At 40.7% G+C, this 20,545-nt stretch overlaps 1 protein-coding gene across 1 annotated transcript in view; it reads left to right on the top strand.

Annotated features, from left to right (window-relative positions):
* The first annotated feature begins 907 nt into the window (after positions 1 to 907).
* The window catches only part of LOC131240867 (membrane-associated progesterone-binding protein 4), a 30,249-nt gene continuing 10,611 nt past the window's right edge, over positions 908 to 20,545 (top strand). Inside the window, exons 1-4 of the mRNA XM_058239377.1 lie at positions 908 to 1,258; positions 4,344 to 4,420; positions 4,523 to 4,594; positions 12,337 to 12,374. Of these exons, the coding sequence (XP_058095360.1) occupies positions 1,157 to 1,258; positions 4,344 to 4,420; positions 4,523 to 4,594; positions 12,337 to 12,374 (289 nt within the window). The 5' untranslated portion in view covers positions 908 to 1,156. The remainder of the gene's footprint in view (positions 1,259 to 4,343; positions 4,421 to 4,522; positions 4,595 to 12,336; positions 12,375 to 20,545) is intronic.

Raw genomic sequence — 20,545 nt, 5'->3', positions numbered from 1 at the left:
CCGTAATGTTTATTTTCCATCGAATCTGTTCACAAGCTTACAGACGAAGAGGAAAAACAAATTTTATATTGATCCAAAACTTTTGTGACCCTCGAAAAGGTTTCAATGGTAGACATTCAATCCTTCACTACTTTTTTTTCAGTGTGGTCCCCTTGATATTTATATCTGCCTTATTTATCTGATGAAGCCTTAATATGTAATATGAGCTCACAAAATGGATGAACGGTTTGGATATAAAAGACCTGATGATTTGACCTAAAGAACTTGTTGACATCAATACACTACTACCATGGTGTATCTCGCATCTGCTGCATAGCTCTTAGGTTGATGTCAGCAAGTTTTGTGGGTCTGATCATAAGGTATGTGTTATATCCAAACTGTTCTTTCATTTGACTAGCTCGTCTTAAGGGTTGAGATGAAAAATATGACAGATCTAACGATCAATTGGACCACGCTGCAAAAAGCAGCAGGGGATTGAACATTTACCATTAAAATCCTTTTTGGGGTCACAAAAGTTTTGGATCAATATGAAATTTATTTTTCCTATTAATTTAGGCCTTTGTGAACTTATGAACGGATTGGATGGAAAATAAATGTTATGGTCGGCCCTATGAATTTTTTAACGGTGAAAATCATTATCTCTGCGGCTATTTGTGGTGTGGTCAAGATGATATTTAGATATGATTCATTTTTTTGGATAATGCTATAAAATAATCTCTAAAAATAGATGAACGGTGTAGATATAATAAAAACATCACTGTGGAGCCCATGTAACTTTGATCTACTTTGAACCGTTCGTATAACTCGGAGCTCGAGGAGCGTCAGCGCTCGTCTTCGCACGACACGTACCTACAGCAGCTATATAGCTGGTGTGGGGTACACCAGCCAATCCGCTTCCCTTCCAAGCGTTTTCGGGTTCGGAGCGAACGAAGAAATCCGGTCTGCTGTTAAGCTGACCAAAACATCGGCGAACTGTACCAGTGGCCCTTTCATACATACGTCCGCAAAACTGCACAACAGCAGAAGAAGTCGACTTTGATTTTCCATTCTATTTTTCTTCTTTCCAAACGTAGCTGCTGAATTGTACCGGTGATCGACATCAGCAAGTCCATCACACAGCTAAAGCAAGCTATCGATTCCTTAGGAAAATTCAAGAATGCGGTCGAAATTAGCATCTTCTTGGTTTCTAGGGTTGGCGATCTCCGTTGCTCTCGCTGCTCTATTTCTCCGCTCCTCAGTAAAGACGCCTACCCAATCTGTAAGCTATTCCTACATCCACCTGCAATTGAACGGTTAGAATATCTTAATTTGTTGACTTCTTTGATTTCTGAAATCTGTTTTCCTCTTCTTTTTCTTTCCGATGCCCTGGAAGAGTTAGGGTTTGTGGGAAATTGCTTTTCTTCTTGGGGTCGTTGGCTAGAATACGTGAACTAGGGTTTTTATTTTTATTTTTATTATAGAAGAGTTAGAGCTGTTTGAATTAGTTCGTAAGCAAGTTTTTTAGAAATGTCGTCAGGATCTTATAAAGGACATTCCCGTTGTAGTGTAGTATGATCACGGTACTGCTGTGCAATGCACAAATGGTAAAGAGGAAGACTTTGATACTCTGGCATAGTGTGATTGATGATATGCCAGCACATAAATTACTTAGAAATTGCACAAGTGGCATATAAGTGGTGAAATTAAACCGTCGAAGTTATGGTACACAGCCTAGATGTATAATGAACTGCAAATTAAGCTTATTGTCTGACTATTGGATTGGTCGGCATTTATTGCATGGTTGAAACTGAAAAATATCGGACGTTCCTGTTTCCACAAACAAGTGAACATGAATCAGAGGTTAGGATTGTTAAACCAATCTGATATTGGATTGTGACTTGGCCACAGTGGGCTGCACAATCTAGTCGGTTTATTCGAGTTAATTTATGCGTCATGTACAATTTCTGAGTGCCTATGTATGAAGCTCAAGCTCCATATGCGGCCTGAGTATGACATAAAGGGAAAAAAGGGAATGCGACTTCCCTATAACATGAGGTCATAAGAATCTCCAGTAACCCCAAGCTCTGTGGGGCCTACTGTATTGTTTGTGTTATATCCACTCCATCTATCTGTTTCATTAGCTCATTGTAGGACATAAGCCCAAACATAGGGGAGATCGAAAACTCAAGTGGGCCATACCAAAGATATGAAATTTCCCATATCTTAATCTTGTTTTTCTCTCTCAAGTTGACTCGTTCAATGCCAGCTGGAAATTGAATGCACCTATACTGGAGGCCCATTTTCACCATGGTTGCAATGGCCAAATTAGATGTATGAGATTTTTATAAATAGAGAAAACTGAATCTCTTCAACATACTAAGAAAAGAATACAAAAAAAGATTTCTCACATTGGGAAACTCCTCATATACTTGGAGATTAACAGCCAACGAGAATCCGTCCTCCACTATAGTCAGTTTGAGTTTCCGCTTTCTCCCTTGTTAAAAACTTTTACCGGTATCAGAGCTGCTTATAATCCCTTATTTTATGCACTTTAAAGAAGGCAGCTAATGGCTTCTTTTTTTTTTTTCTTTTTTTTCTTTTTTAATCTTACACATTGTTAACTCTTTTATGCTAAAATAATGGAATATAACAAAACAATAGCAGATTTAAGCAAATAATGACATTCCAAATAAAATTTTCAAAAGAACATGGCATTTTGGAATTCTCTTGTCGCTTCAGCAGGGTTTTCTGTAGGGTATTAAGCTTCTTCAGAGATTGGGTTCCTTAGTTCGAGTTTGGAAATTTCTAGCCATGGGGCTGGTTTGTTGTATTTTAGTTTTGTTTTGCTTTCCTTTGTTTTCTGGTTGTGCTTCTTTGTCTTTGTTCTGCTTTGTTTCTTCTGGTTCTGCCTGATAAATTGATTCGTCTTTCCAAAAAAAAAAAACCCTATACATATAACAAAAGTAACAAAAAGAGGTGCTGTGACCTTCGTGTGACTTTTCTTTTTCATAAAAGATATATACCTCTTTAGCCTTTTTCTAATAAATGGTATGGTATTTAATGCATAAACTTTTTCTTTAAAAGTCTGGTGTTTAAAGCATTAGACTTTGTCATTACCTGTAAATAATTTACTGATAGTACGTGACTTAGCTCTTTAATTAAAAGGTTACATCTACATTTTTTCTGGTCTCTAGCCAATGGTAAATTAGTTATGATTAGTCCTGTTTAAACTGTGGAAATCATTAAGTAAATAAGCAAGTGCTAGTCTCATCATCATCATCATTGTTTTCACCCTTCATTGAGACTCAACAATTAGATATTTTTGTTACATGAGAGTAGTTGCCATATTCTTTCGAAAATTCTATTTGGAATATCATTATTTGCTTAAATCTGCTATAGTTCTGTGATATTCCATTATTTTAACATAAAAGAGTTGGCAGTGTAAGCTAATAAAAAAGAGGCCATCACTTTTCTTTTTTAAAGTGCATAAACTAAGGGACTATGGCCAGCTTTGATATCAGTAAAAGTTCGTAAAAAGGGGAAAAAAAAACTCTGGCCATAACGGAGGATAGATTGCTGTTAGGTTGTTGATCTCTAGGCATATGAGGATTTTCCGGATGTGAGAAGCTTCTTTTTATTATTTTTCTTAGTATGCTAAAGAGATTCAGTTTTCTCTATTTATAGAAATTTCATGCATCTGATTTGGCCATCACAACCTTGGAGAAAACGACTCTCCATGAGAGGTGCATTTGGTTTCCAACGGGCATTGAACAGGTCAACTTGAGAGAGAAAAAAAGGGATAGAGATATGTGAGATTTCATCTCCTAAAACAAGGGCAACTTAGGCCCAATGGCCATACGTGTACCAACACGCCATTCATCGCCATGAGCATGCCATGGGCCGAAAAGAATGTTGGTCAACTGATCAGGTTGGTCAAATTTGTATGAGACAAAAGGCAAAGTTAGAAAAAAAGAATTTCAACAGTCTGAATGGATGGTGCACCTGTGGCTCACTTGATGAGTGTGCTACCATGATTTTTGCCATATGAAATGCTTGTAGTGTGCACTACTGGACAAATGGCCCAAATCTCTGACATGTGGGCCGCATGCCCAGATCTTAGACAAGTTTCTGCCCCCTCATTTTAGTTTCCTCATACTGAATCATGTTATTTATTTATAACAGGAAAATGATTACTTGTATCATTGTAATAACTCCCATCATAATATCAAACCATGGATGGGGTTCCTACCATTTCATAAATGGCAGCATGGTCTCACTGATGCTTGCTCTCCCATAAGCAAATTAGAATTCTCCAAAACCATGCAATTGTCGTTCTCACTGAACTTCTGTGTTTGTGTTACCAGAAGCTGTGGACCCCAGAGGAGCTGACTATGTACAATGGAACTGATGATAGATTGCCCATTCTCCTAGGAATTCTTGGGTAATATTGATCTTATTTTACTTGTAGCTTTGCATGCCTTGTACTGTTGTTCAATTATGTGCATCCTCTTGATTTCAACAAGGGTTCTATTTGCAACTACAGCTCCGTGTTTGATGTCACAAAAGGAAGAACTCATTATGGTCCAGGAGGGGGTTACAATCATTTTGCCGGCAGGTTGGTTTCTTCTGTAAAATGGATTTAAAAAAAGAAAAGGAAAAAAAAGTTTTCTGCCTTAATATTAATATACGTGATAATGCCATCCGATATTAAGCCTTGATTTGCAACTTACCTTCATTCATGGATTGCTTGATTAAGATGTTTAGGGCCTGTTTGGCTGGGCAGATTGGATGGGATTGGATGGTATTAGAGTGGATTGCACGGATTTCAAGGTAATGATGGCTGTGTCAGTGGATTGGTGCAATATCTATGGGATTGCTATATCGGTTCTGTTTGGCACGCCCAGCCAATCCCGGGATTAAACCTTCCAATCCCTTTCAATCCCTCGAACCAAACACGTCCCAGGCAATTTTGAAGGGATTAGGGTGGATTGGATGGGATTTAAAGGTAATGATGGTGATGTCAGTGGATTGTCTTAAGATCCATGGGATTGCTATATCCCGGTATCAGGATCCCGTGTCTGTTTGGCACGCCTGGCCAATCCCGGGATCTATCTTCCAATCCCTTCCAATCCCATCCAATCCCATCCAATCTGCCCGGCCAAACAGGCCCTTAATTTGTGCCATTTATTCAATGGCATCTTCTATAAATGGAGATAAAAAACTTGCATTTGTTTTTTGCAATATAGTCAATGTGGGTTTCCCAAATGTTTAGGTTTCATGCATCTTGAGGTCTTATTACACATGCAGACAGATTGTGCAAAGAATTTAGGATGAACTGAAAGTATGTTCCTGAGGAGCTTGATCTTGGGACTCATGTGTTACAGCTTTTTGCCCCCCCATATCACCAAGCTGAAGTAGTGGTATTCGTAAGATAAATAACATGTCCAGAAAAAAGTAGCCTGATCGAGCTGCCTTGGCTAGCTGTTTGTGCAAGCAACCCAATCTGCTTGATAAAGAGAGAGATCAACAGTTTTGGTGGATGAGTGTGAAAGTCACTCATGTCATTTCAGCTGTGAAACTTGGATCCTTAGAACTGGAGTATCCAAGTTGGATATCAGATACCCATTTAAATGTAAGGAGAAGGGATCCCCTACTCGGCGGCTTGAAATCCTGAAATAAGGAAAGATTAGGAATCAGGGGAGAAGTGACTAAAGAAAATATATTAACAAATATATTTGACTAGAACTGAGTCTTCTGAGCCTCACCTTGTTTGTCTAATTCATGAAAGTCTTAAATACGGAAGGTTTGAGTCTCATCAAACGAAGCTGGCATTGGCAGGCTCAAAATGATACTATTGAGCATTGACAACTAACATGACCTCTATCTCTGGCTGACCAATTGAGATACAGAAATGCAGTTGCTTCACTTTTGATGCCACTTGGAGCATAAGGCATTCATGCTACTCCTTTCTAAGAGTTGAAATAAGAACCATCTGTTGCTAAAATGTGGATAAGGTAGGTCATTAAGTGTGAATGCCAATACGTTGATTCTCTATGATTGTATGTGTTTCCATGTTCATATTAGTTTACATGCACGTTGACAGTAATCTATGCGTTTCACTGTATTGGTTTATATGCTGCAGCATATTTCAGTGGTGATGTTGTGGATATTATATGCTTAGGCAGGGGTATTTTTTTCTCCTTTCTTAGACTTCACTCAGGACATGTTTGGAATTGGAATTACCTTGGAAATTAGAGGTGGAGTGATCAACTTCCCCACACCCCCCCCTCCCAAAAAAAAAAAACAGGAAAGAAAGAAAGAAAGAAAGAAAAACAAATTGATAATATGCTCATTTCCAACTGCCAGTTGAAATGGTCTAGAATTGTTATTATGCGGTGGAAATGCAGAAAGTGAAAACCCTCCAGTTTGGTGTCATTTCCCATGCTCCTGTAAGCACTCATTGCCCTACTGAATTATTTAATGAACTACCGATTTGGGGTTACTTCCAAATGTAGCTTTAGTCTTTGGGTCAGGCTTCCTCACATTGACTCTTATATATATATATATATATATATATATATATATATATATATATATATATATAAATATAAAATATACATTCTTATTGCTCTTCTGTTGATGTGGTCATATGTGAAATGAGCGGTGCCGGTACTTCAGTCACATGATCATGAATGCGTATGTATATAAACAACCCTTCACTCTTATCGACCTTGATACTCGAAAAATCTGCTTGGAAATGTCAATGCAGCTGATACAGGAACCTAGTTTTGCTTGCAATGTGATTATACATTTCTTCAGTGTTAGTTAGAGTTAACACTGCTGGTGTTTTTTTTGACTTGCTTACTTCTGTGAGAGTTATTGTGAGCTATCAAACCACGGGAGCTTAAATCTGCATGACTATATAATTTTCCTTGTCTTGCAGCTAAAAGGCTTGAGTTGCTTAACTCTTGCTTAGGACTCGAACAAATTCTATGTCTGGACATGGCATTGCCAATAATTCTGATGGTCCCCAGATGTGACTTCATTGCTGTTTTTTCTGGTTGATTGTAGCTGGTGTTTAAGTTGCTTTCGTGCACAGTTAACTGGCCCCTGCATTTTGATGGTGCATGTTAGCAACGCAAGGTTACATTTATGGAAATGGTTCAGCAAAATTCAAAAATTAATACAGAATACAACTCTTCACATATGTGTATATTGCATGTTAGCTACACATGGTTACATTTCTGGAAATGTGATGGGGACATCCTGCGCACGCCGTCCACACGTGCACGCACACTACCCCCCCTACGCTCGTATGACAGAAGGAGGGCCCCACCGTCGATCTGGATCGATGACGACGTCTAGGGAGGGCCTTCTAGCTAGAAGATGAAGTTTTGATTCAAAAGAGTGGGCCCGTTAGTCAAGAAAAGCCCATCATGAGATCTCATGATCGTGGCCTACTAGTCGGATTGATTTTATATTTTAGGTTTTGCTTATTAATGTTATTTAGAACGTCATGGATGCTGTAGATTTCTTTAATTAGTTTTTATTTTGGTTTACTTCATCGCCAAGTAATAGGTTGCGCACATGCAGCGAGTTTTGGGGTATATGGTTTTCTTATAAATAGGAGCCCCTTGTAGCTTTTTCATTCATTGAAGATTAATAAAAATTCTGCATTTTCCTACTTTCTGAGTTGTGAATCCTAATTGGGTGCGAAACCCTCCCTTTATCGAAGGGTTAACTATCGTGGTGCGAAGCCACATCTATCCCGATTCGCCCTCAACCATCGCCATCTCTACTACTCATCTTCTACCATCCCTTCTTCTCATCTCACCCTATCATATACACTTCGAATCAATCAGCTATTGCAACAATTCTCCTCCCCATATCAGAATTTCAAAATCTGGCCCTACAGGAGGGCTGAAACTTCGACGGAGCACCACGTACAAACCGTACATCAGATCGAGCTGAGATTTGGGGTTTTTGGAGTCTATCCCTGGCCGACCAGGGCCAATGTGACATTTTTCTTAATAGTGGACCCCACACACGTGCGGCCAAGATCACACGCACGTGCGTCTGGGCCATTGTTGTTGTCCACGCGTGCGGTACTTCCCTGGTTCGTCTCTCTCCTCTCTTTCACTCCGCTTTCACCCAAAATTCCTAAACCTAATCTTAAATTACTCAAATCTCCAATTTTATGTCCCTTTTCTTACCCTAGGGTTCCTTGATTTGAAATTGGTGAATCCCTTGGATTAGAGACTGATTACTATGCATGTGTGGATGATTATTTTTTTTCTTTGAGTATTGTTTGGTTCATAATTTTTATTGATCCAACCCTATCATATGTAGGCCTGGACCCACATAGATTCTCCTTAATTGAATGTTTGGACTTTCATATGGGATATAGAATTTCTGTAATTGTTTTTGAACTAACGTAATCTTAAGCCTGAAATCTCGCATATCATATTTAATTTTCATTTCCTGCATCAAAATGGTTAAGCAAAATTCAAAAATTGATACAGAATATAACTCTTCACATATATGTATATTAGTAGATTTGGCATTTGCAATGCATGTGGAGCGAGTCAGGGAGAAGTGTTTTGCTAGACGTGGGAGAGAGTGGAGGAGAAAAGGGGAGTTATTTGATACTCTAGCATATTATGATGGTTGATACTCAGGCACTTTGAAATTGTGCACATGGCATAAATTTACTCAATTAAACTATCCAAGTCATGGGACACTTTGGATAGGTCATCATCCAAAATTCAAATTGATTCAACTATCCTAATGTCTAGTTAATGAGCATTTGTTGAATTTGGACCAGTGACTTTATATTTTAAATATCCATAATAAGCTAATCAAGGGAAACAAATCAGTGTAAAGTTTTGTTTTGTTTAATAGCCTTCAAAATAAGGGCCTAGTTGACCCCAATTAGTTGGGATAAGGCTTAGATGATGATGATGATGATGGATCCATCAAAATTAGGGTCCACAATTTGTACTTTTTTTTGAGTTCATTATATTGCATGTATACAATTTCTTAGTGCCTGCGTATCAACCATCATCATTTACCATAGTATCAAAGTTTCCTCCTTTTGGAGAGTGTTGTGCTTCAACCAGATGGCTTCACCTAATTATCTAATTGCCCTTACCTATACTTTAAAACCCTTCCCATGTTATCTTCAAAAAAAAAAAGAGAAAAAAGAGAGGGAAAAAAAACCCTTCCCATGTCCTTCAATAAGGGCAAGTTTAGCAGGCATTTTTCTTCCACAAGTAGGTAAAACACAAGTGCAGGCGATGTGCATTATTGGCACGTCTCTGGGCATTGTGGGGGGAAAGAAATAACTGGTGTTTTCTTAACTGCAGTGGGGAAGTGGCGGAAGTCATAAGGCGGGCCAACTTAGATGTTGTGGATTGGGCTTCCAACTCCCTAGTTAAGGCCTCTCTAACTTGCATGTCATTGTTCCTCTGCCTTATGTTGGTTCTCCTCAGGATTGATAAGCTTAGAAGGGACTTCCTCTGGTGAGGAGGATTGAAAATTAGAAAATTTCCTCTCCTTAACTGGAAGAAAGATTGCTCTCCATTCTTGGAAGGAGGTGTGGGGATAAAAAGATTGGAGCGGATTAATGAAGCTCTGATTGGTAAATGGGCTTGGAGGTTTGGTTGTGAGAGTGATTGTCTTTGGCAGTTAGTCATTGCTGCTAAATATGGGACTACCCCCCAGGGATGGTGGACTTAATCCTTTATACAGAGCCTCTGGAGAGGGATTGCTAAAATAGCTCCAAAAGTTTTTCAAAATGTGAAATTCAATCTGGGTAATGGTCTGAGGATCAAATTTTGGGTTGATGTTTGGTGTGGTAATTGTTCTCTATTCTTCTCTTTCCTTGCCCTTGTGGCTGTTTGTATAGCCTTGGACATCTCAGTTACTGCCTTTTGTTTTTTCCTAGGGGATGGGGAGGGTGGGGTATGGATTCCTCCATTTAGGAGGGACCTCTCGGATTCGGAAATTCTGGACTTTGAGGCCCTTTTGTCTTCTCTGTAGGGTCCGGGACCTGGAGGAGTCTCTGTTTTGGTTGTTGTTTTCCTCGGGCTCTTTTTCAGTGCATTCCTTCTTCTAGTTTCTCCCCCCCCCTCGACTGCTAGGCATCTTGGTGCAACTTAGTTCTATGGTGCTCCCCTTAAAGTCGCAGCTTTTGCATGGTTAGTGGAGAGGAATCGAGTGCTTACCATCCGCAATCTAAGGAAGAGAGGCATGCCTCTCACCAATGTTTGTCTGATGTGTTTATGTGCTACTAAGTTGGTGGATTGCCTATTCCTTCATTGTATGTTTGCATCCAAGATTTGGTGGCATGCTCTAGATTTGGCTAGAGCCGTACACGAATCGAGTTAGCTCGGTTAGCTCACTCGACTCGGATCAAACCCCAACTCGAATTGAAACTCGGATCGAACTAGTTCGGTGACTCGGTTATTTTGATATTGATGTTGCTTAGCAAGTGTTTGATGAAATAACTCAACGAAGTGTCAGCTAGTGGCGAGGAAGGTATGGATATGAAACAAATACCCTTGTATCTTGATTTTTATGCTGCCTACTGAGTGTTTGAGGAAATACCTCTAAACCGATGTTGTTGTTTTACATTCCATGAGAAATTGAAGGTGCACTCCATGTTTTTGAGAAAATGCCACAGAGGCTCGAACTTGGCTCGAAATGGCCCGAGCTGTTGACTGAACCGAGCCGAGCTGCCTAGTCAGGCTCGAGGACCGATCCGAGCCGAGTTCGAGATGGGGTCAACTAGTGGCCAAGCCGAGTTGAGCTGTGCCAAGCTCGACTCGGTTCGACTCATGTACACCTTTAGATTTGGCCGGTAGTCAGTGGGTTATGCCTTCTTCCATTGATTGCCTCTTTCAGGTTTGGCATGCGGATGTGGGAGGTTCTCTAGGTAAGAAGAAATGGGGAGTCCTGCTGCCGGCTATCCCTTGGGCAGTCTGGTTCAAGAGGAATAATTGCTACTTTAGGAATGTTCTCTCTTCCTCCGTGGGGTTCTTAGTAGAGTCTTTGTTGTGTTTAGGAATTGGGCTCCGTGAGTTGTTTGGGGGCCTGGGGTTCCTTAGGTGTGGGCCTGGCTGTTGTATTTTTATTTTGGTTTTCTCTTTTCCAGCTTTTTCTAGTTTCTCTTTATCCGTTGTTTCTTTCTTTGGTTCTGCTTAATAAAGTGCTTCATCTTTTAAAAATAAAGTAAAACCCCTAGTCATGGGAGATTGTTCCCTTCTGCTTCCTGGGCTGATTTGTAATTCTTTTGGTCTTCTCAATCTTTTTTTCTTGTGTGTTACTTTTTCAGCTTGTCTTACAAAAGCCATTGGAGCATGTGGTAGAAGTAGGAATATCCAAAAGGCGTATAACTATATTGGTACATGTGCATATGTAGGAAGCACATTTTGATGCTTGTAGGCAGGTCCAATTGAAACATCCACATAATGTGGTTTGTTGGCAGTCCTTTATTTTCAGATGTATATCAGTTGACCCTGCTTTGAGAAATTGGGATTGACTTAAAGAATGCCATGACAGGGGGAGAGAGACGAGATTGATGGAGAATGAGAAGAGGAGCGCCAGCTTGTTATTGCCATTGCTAAATTTCTCATGTCCTTTATATAGGCAAGGGACCTTGTGTTACTTGGTAATGTGTTATGACTCATGAGGGAACTTTTGGATGGACTTGCCACTTAAACAGTAATTCTTGAGAAAAAAACTGATGCTTTTTGGGACCAGAAATAGGACAAGCACATATAGTAGAGTTCAGGCTACATCTCCAATGCCTATTCTATTCTAAACTTTTAAAGTTTCCAGTTTTGCTATATAGATCATGGAGTTTGTTGTTGCTTAATATTGTCTCGTGTTGAACTTAATCAGATTGTTGTAGAGTGCTGTTATGTGGTTTTGCAGTTGCATGAAGGGTTACTTGTACCTCCAATTCCTTTAGGCTTTTTTTTTTTAAAAAAAAAATCAGGAAAATTTTCGTCATGTGAAGTCAGTCTATAATGTGGTCAGCCCAAATAAGAATAATCTGAATATGTAGAAGCATTTGCTTCTTATTTAAATCCAATTCTTGGCATCCTTTAATTTACTTCTAATGTGAAATCGTGTCACCATATGCGGCTAAGTGTAGGCAATTATTACTGTCTTTATATGCCTAGACCACCTTCATGGTGGGAATTAACAAGTTATAAGCTTTACCTCGTAGTCAACTTATTTGTTTATTTTTTACACATTCAAATCTGTTTAGATTGCCATTGCATCTATCAATTCTTTCCTTGATTTCTATTTTTTGACTCATTTGCCAACAAATGCTGCATGGGATTTCAGGGATGCATCTCGTGCGTTTATTTCAGGAAACTTTACAGGTAACAAAAAGGTATAATTGGCTTATGTTTATACTAATGTCCATTAATATTTCTTCAGATGTTAGTGATGAAAATAATCTTTAGTTGTTTCAAGTTTTGATGCTTTATTGAGTAAATTAGGTCCATCCCACTCTTCAGAAGTCACAATGAAAAATCACATTGATCATATGATGCATCCAAATTTCATGCTTCCTTTTCATAAATGTCAGTTTCAAGCCATGGGTGGGATAGTTCAAAATGATTCTTCAGAGATGTTGGCCATCTAAGTTGGCCCTACATGATCCAAATAGTCTGTGACATAAGGCATGGATTGGATGGAATCCTCCGATCTTTGTGAAATTTTCAAGGTGGCCCAACACATGCACACACACACACAAAAAAAAAAAAAACGGAAGGTTTTAATGGTGGGTTTTCTGATCGCAAGTGTTCCCAATGGATTGGGAAGACAGTGGGCCTCAACTATTTCTAGAGCATGAGTAGCCATGGACTGGAATCCTATTCTTCCTACTCTTGTATCATGGGTGCTTGGGAGAATCCTACTCTTCCATGTGTAACATTTTGGGCAGATAATAAGGTGGGCCACATGTGTACATGTTTTGTGAAAATAAGGCCATTTTTTTTTTAAAGGTTAAGGATTTTATTTTAAAAAAACCAGGCCAAAAGCCTAGCTAAACAAATACAACAAATGAAGAAAAACGGAAAATTACAACCCCAAAAATGAACAAGCAAAGGAAGCGACCCCTTGATGCACAACAACTGCCCATTCAATTACATCTCTTATAGACTTCCAAAATACTCTTTCCCACAGACTCGAAATATTTCGGAAACATTGTCCATTGCGTTGCCCCCATGTATTCGACAAAAACGCAAGGAAGAGCAATTGCCATAGCATTTGATGGTCCTTTGCCAAATCTACTTCATGCAAACTTGGAACAGATGGTCAATAGAAGACGACATCGCCCAGTGGACGCCAAATAGCTTGAAAATCTTTGTCCATACTTGAGAAATGAAAGGGCAATGGATGAATAGATGATCAATTGATTCCGCATCCGTCATGTGGAGTAAGCAAATGTTGGGAAGAATCATAGCTCGTGACGCAGGACGGCCCTAATTATGATGCATGCTCATGGAAATAATTAAACAGCGGAAATAAAAGGAATAAATGATCTAAAATTCTAACAATAATCATCATAACTGAGAAAATCATAAAGGAAACATGCAATGGAGCGGGCCATCACTACAACCATGGAGTATGGAATTCAATTACTACTTAGGTTGGATCCGGCGAGGGATGAGACCTCCCGATCTTGCATGGTCACACCCAATCGATCAATGAAGATCACTAGTCCGAAGAACCAAGAAGTTTCTCGGATTAGGGATTTGAGAATTTGGGGATTTAGGGTTTAGATTGGTTCTCAAGATTTTGATCGAAGAGGAATTAGCCAAAACAAAAAAAATAGAAGAAAGAAAGTTATTACCTTGAGGAAGTTGGAGAGGCACAAGAAGAAATTAGAAGAAGAAGATCAAGGGGAGAGAAGAAGCACCATTAGAGAGAAGAGAGGAAGGAGGCAACCAAAGGGTTTGCTTTTCATTCATCAATAGTTGAAATTCGTGTTTAGGGCTTTACCCCACTTAAATAAGCACATAAAGACATAAAATTACTAAAATACCCCTAGGATAAGCAAATAAAGATATAAGATTACTAAAAGACCGCTAACTAAGTCAAAAAACGTGCAAATAACATAAGTATGGGAAAGTTTGGGCGCTCGGTCCTCTTTCTCCAATCTTCCTTCACATGTGTCTTCCCTAAGTGGGGTCTTCTATATGTCCAATCACATGTGAAAGGTCTTCAGCTCCTCAATATTCGCCTATCCACAAGGACGACACTTGTGGTTGGCGCTTTCTTCGTTGGTACACCTTGAATGCACCTGTGTTCGCATCAATTCCCCTCGAGTGAGAAAAACTCGACCCCGACGAGTTGAAACTTTTGTAGCGCTCAAGTAGATCTGGATCAATACCCTGCAATGCGTCGCCCGACAGCCACGTAGATTTCGACGATGTTTTTTTCTTCCAATTGACACGATACCTTTGGAAACCCCCCTCTCTCGTGGATACTATCTCGTCATCCAATTTTTCCTCACTTGCTTCTTTATGGGTATTGGGTGGAGGAGGGGGTGGAAGGGGTTGGGTAGCAAACTCAGAAAAAGGCCATGAAAGGGATGATGTATCAACAATGGGAGTATGGGCACGGACTAGATCTTCCACATTAAAAGTTGGATTAATGCTCATTTCAGATGGAAGGTCAACCCGATACGCGTTGGACCCAACCTTTTGTAATATCTTGAATGGTCCAACACTACACGCTTGTAATTTCTTTGCTAGATCCTTGAGAGAATCGCTCGGGCCTTATTCGCACCATTACATAGTCTCCTTCTTGAAATTCTTGCACTCTACGATGAGAATCAACTAAAACTTTATAATCATCATTGCTCTTATTTAACCGCTGTCTAATATGTGTATGCAAATCATGAATATGGCGTGCGAATGCATCGGTTGACTCAAAAGACCTTTGGGTAACAGACATAGGTAAGAGATCTATGGGCATTCTAGGTTTATAACCACTTACAATTTCAAAAGGACTCAACCCTCTAGATCTATTAACTGACCCATTATAAGCAAGTTCAGATTGGTAAAATTAGGTCCCAAGTCTTAACATGTTCACCCACTAGACAACGTAGAAGATTTCCAAGGCTACGGTTTACCACTTCAGTTTGACCATCTGTTTGTGGGTGGTAAGCAGTAGAAAATTGCAAATGAGTTCCCATAATGTGCCACAGTGTCTTCCAAAAATAGCTAGTAAATCGAACATCACGATCAGACACTATGGTTTTAGGTAACCCATGGAGACGCACCACACCATCAAAAAAGATACGAGCAACATGAGACGCATCTGACGTCTTCGAACATGGGAGGAAATGCGCCATTTTAGAAAAACGGTCCACAACGACAAAAACGGAATCGTGCTTTTTTATAGTCTTGGGAAGCCCGAGCACGAAGTCCATACTAATGTCCTGCCACGGAGCATGTGGCACTGGCAATGGCGTGTACAACCCAGTATTTTGCTTTCTTTGCTTTGCCAGCTGACATGTTCGACACTGCCCTAAAACTTTGGCTACGTCTCTCTTGAGGCTTGGCCAATAGAAACGATCTTCCACGAGGGCAATGGTCTTATCACGACCAAAATGGCCAGCTATCCCTCCTGAATGAAGCTCCCAGATAAGGAATTCACGAAGGGACATACGGGGAATACAAAGTCTGTCTCCCTTGAAAAGAAAGCCATCTTTAAGAACATATCCACCCATAATATGCTGGTCACTAGAGAGCGACGAGTAAGTACCCCCAAAATCAGGACATATGGGGTATTCATCTTTCAAGTGCTCAAATCCGACTACCTCTACACTCAAAGAGTTGAGCAACGCCACTCTCCTACTAAGGGCATCCGCTGGTTAGTTTTCAACCCCGGCCTTGTGTTTCAAAACAAACGAATATTCCTGAAGAAACGCTACCCACTTGGCATGCCTTGGGTTGAGTTTCTCCTGAGAATGCAAATATCTCAAAGCCTCATGGTCAGAAAACAAAACGAATTCTTGCGGTAGGAGGTAGTGTCGCCAATGTCTCAGGGATTGCACTACCGCATAAAATTCTTTGTCGTAAGTGGAGTATTTTTGTTTTGCCTCATTCAGTTTTTCACTGAAATAGGCCACTGGGTGTCCTTCTTGACTCAACACTCCACCTATACCGACACCAGACGCATCGCACGCTACTACAAAGACTGTAGAAAAGTCAGGTAGACGCATGACAGGAGCTTCCACCATCTTGCCCTTAATTTCTTTAAAAGCCTTGACGGCGGCTTTAGACCACACGAACTCTCCCATTTTCAAGCACTCAGTAATGGGAGCCATGATCGTGCTAAAACCCCTAATGAACCGACGATAAAAAGTTGCTAGGCCGTGAAAACTTCGCACCTCATGAATGTTCCTTGGTTCTGGCCACTCAACTATGGCCCTGACTTTTTCAGGGTCTGCCCGCATCCCTTCAGATGACACTATAAATCCTAAGAACACAACTTGGTTAGACATGAATGCACATTTCTTAAGATTAGCGTACAACTTTTCCTTCCTAAGGACACTACAGACCTTCTTTAAATGTTCAAGGTGTGATTCCTTAGTGGTACTATAAATAAGAATATCGTCAAAGTACACCACTAGGAATTTTTCCATGAACGGCCTCAAAGCTTGGGTCATCACCCGCATGAAAGTACTGGGTGCGTTAGTCAAGCCGAAGGGCATGACCAACCACTCATACAACCCATCTTTCGTCTTAAACGCCGTCTTCCACTCATCTCCTGGGCGTATACGAATTTGGTGATATCCACTCTTGAGGTCTATCTTAGAGAATATAGTGGACCTGGCCATCATGTCAAGCATATCATCAAGTCTAGGTATAGGGAACCTATACTTGATGTAATTTTGTTTATGGCACGGCTATCCACACACATGCGCCACGTGCCGTCTTTCTTTGGCGTCAACAATGCAGCACGGCACACGGGCTCATACTCTCTTGGATGAAACCCTTTTGCGAAACTCATCAACTTGCTTCTTCAACTCGGCATGCGCTGCAGGGTTCATCCTGTGGTGAGGAAGGTTCGGTAGAGTAGACCACAGGACAAGATCAATGGCATGTCGTATGTCCCTCATAGGTGGCAACTCATTCGGTAAGTCTTCGGGAAATACATCACTGTATTCCTTCAAGACCGAGGTCACCTCACAGGGCAACTGATGGAACCTCAGGTGTAATTTCTCTAGCCACAAGGGCATACACCATAGAATCCTTCTTAGCCTCTTTTTCAAACTCTCTTGCGCTGATTATATGTAAAGACTTAGGTTTGGATTTCCCCATTTCTCTAGGCTCACTTGCCTTCTCATTCTTCTTCTTTCCTAGTGTATTCTCAGGTGGCATGGGATTAAGTTTGATCTTTTTACCATTATACATAAAAGTACACGCATTCGAACGGCCAAAGATCGTGACATCATTATCGAATAGCCACGGTCTACCTAGGATAACATGCCCCACATCCATAGGTAAAACATCACACTACAGGGACTCTTTGTATGACCCAAACTCGATGGGGACTAGACATTGCTGGGTGACAGGTAGGGATGTCTTGTCAACCCAAGAAACTTTATACGGGTCTGGATGAGGTGTGGATTTCAGTTTTAAGCGATCTAAGGTGCTAGTGGAAATCACATTCTGACAACTTCCACTGTCCACTATCACCTTACAATTCTTTTCACCACACTTGGCAATAGTGTAGAAGATAGTGTTTCGACGCCAGTCAGCACTACTTCTAGACTGAGCTAACACACGCCTGACTACTGCAAGCGTTGCTTCTCCATCCACTTCTTCATTAGTAAGTCCTCCTTCAGGGTGATACTCTTCAACTTCATAATCACCCTGGTCATCTCCACCCTCGTGGGATTCGCCTATAACTAAGGCTCTCCCACGGCTCTTCGTAGGACACTGATTAGACATGTGGCCAAGGTTGCCACACTCATAGCACCTCACTTGGCTCATGTTACTAGGACCGGCACCAAGAACCCCTTTGCCCTTGTCCTCCCTAGGCCTAGGCGGAATGGTCGCCTGTGCCCTAGGTTGATTACCAATATTAGGTCTAGTTCCTTGGGAACTAGATCTAGTATTGGAGTCTCGAGACTCAAAACGACGAACGACAGGAGCCTTCAGATATTGCTCTAACTCCTTCTCGACTTGATTTGCTTCATCTAAGTCCGTTTAGGGCCGTTTTATAAGCTCGTGCTGAAGATCCGCACAAAGGCCCGTCTTAAAACGCGAGAGCGTTACTAGAGGGTCTTCTCGGATATCACATCGCATCACATACTCTTCAAATTTAGCGATGTAGTCAGCGGCAGACATTGACCCTTGGCGTAAGGATTGCCATTGGTCAAGGAGCTTCTGACGGTATGAGAGAGGAAGGTACTTCTCCTTCAACTTCTCTTTCATCTCATACCAATGTGTGATAGGGGCTCTACCAACTCTCTCTACCCTACGCTCGGTGTTGGTCCAGAAGAGCTTGGCTTGACCCACAAGCTTCATCTTAGCAAACCGCATTTGATGGTTTTTCGACATGCCATACCACTCAAAGTAGTGGTCCATGTCAACAACCCAGTCAAGGTATGCCTTGGGATCCAAGCGTCCATCAAAACTCGGGGCCTCAACTCTCACACTCTTCATCGCACGCTCATCTGGATCATAACGGTCTTGATGACCACATGTGGTTCGTGCCTCTCGCACCACACCACGACTGTTACCACGATCTCTATCCTCACTACCACCACGTGTGGCAGCACGTTCTTCAATGATTCCTTCCACTTGGGAGTGCGCATCTTCCCCTACAGTGGGGTTTTCCTTTTGGGACGCCTCTAGTTGCTCCACCTTAGTCATGGTGGTGGTAATTTGGTTCTCAAGGCGGGCAAACTCACGCCTTTGACTCGCTCTAGGGCGGTTATCTTTTGTATCAATTGAGCAAGTTGCTCAGATAATTGCTCGTTATTCATGGTAGGTTGAAGTCCGAAACCTCTACCTATTCTCTTCTGCAAACAATCAAGACATGAACCAAACACTACCTAACTAGACTACTAGGTGTTATGACTTTCAAGATGAATGCGATGAATGCAAAACTACTATGAACCGACACAATTAAGTTGAAACAAGAAACAACTCAAATCGGAAAATTTTCCATTAGAAACTTTCTAAAATTGGAAAGTTTCGAAAATTGAAAACTTTCTAAACTTGAAACTTTCCCAAGTTATACCTAAAAATCAAAACCCTAATTTGATAACTCGATCTTGACTAAAACCATGCAAGCCTAGGCTTTGATACCAAATTTGACGCAGAACAGCCCTAATTATGATGCATGCTCATGGAGATAATTAAACAATGGAAATAAAAGGAATAAATGATCTAAAATTCTAACAATAATCATCATAACCGAGAAAATCATAAAGGAAACATGCAATGGAGCGGGCCATCACTACAACCATGGAGTATGGAATTCAATTACTACTTAGGTTGGATCCGGCGAGGATGAGACATCCCGATCTTGCATGGTCACACCCAATCGATCAATGAAGATCACTAGTCCGAAGAACCAAGAAGTTTCTCGGATTAGGGATTTGAGAATTTGGGGATTTAGGGTTTAGATTGGTTCTCAAGATTTTGATCGAAGAGGAATTAGCCAAAACAAAAAAAATAGAAGAAAGAAAGTTATTACCTTGAGGAAGTTGGAGAGGCACAAGAAGAACTTAGAAGAAGAAGATCAAGGGGAGAGAAGAAGCACCATTAGAGAGAAGAGAGGAAGGAGGCAACCAAAGGGTTTGCTTTTCATTCATCAATAGTTGAAATTCGTGTTTAGGGCTTTACCCCACTTAAATAAGCACATAAAGACATAAAATTACTAAAATACCCCTAGGATAAGCAAATAAAGATATAAGATTACTAAAAGACCGCTAACTAAGTCAAAAAACGTGCAAATAACATAAGTATGGGAAAGTTTGGGCGCTCGGTCCTCTTTCTCCAATCTTCCTTCACATGTGTCTTCCCTAAGTGGGGTCTTCTATATGTCCAATCACATGTGAAAGGTCTTCAGCTCCTCAATATTCGCCTATCCACAAGGACGGCACTTGTGGTTGGCGCTTTCTTCGTTGGTACACCTTGAATGCACCCGTGTCCGCATCAGCTCGCTTACAAAGGTTGTCCATAGAGAGGATACATTTTCTTCCAACTAACCAAGCAAATTAAGGGGGAAAAGTGACCATTTGCCTCATTCGCCAAAGACTTAATTATGATATATAGAGACTTCACCGAGAATTTGCCTGAGGGTGTATCACTCCATACTATAGCTTGTAGGAATGATAAGGAAGGCCAGATGTGAGAAAGCCGTGCCAATATCCTCAAAAGTCGTCCACCTGTTTATCAAGAAGGTTTTTGTGAAAATAAGGCCATTAAGACATTAACCTAATCAATGCGCCACATTATGTACTTCTAATGTGGACCATCAATCAATCTTTTTAACCATCCACTTTTGTACATGCATA

The sequence above is a fragment of the Magnolia sinica genome, chromosome 3 (genome assembly GCF_029962835.1).
Source record: "Magnolia sinica isolate HGM2019 chromosome 3, MsV1, whole genome shotgun sequence".
Classification (NCBI taxonomy): Eukaryota; Viridiplantae; Streptophyta; class Magnoliopsida; order Magnoliales; family Magnoliaceae; genus Magnolia; species Magnolia sinica.
This window is presented reverse-complemented; position numbering and strand designations above follow the sequence as displayed.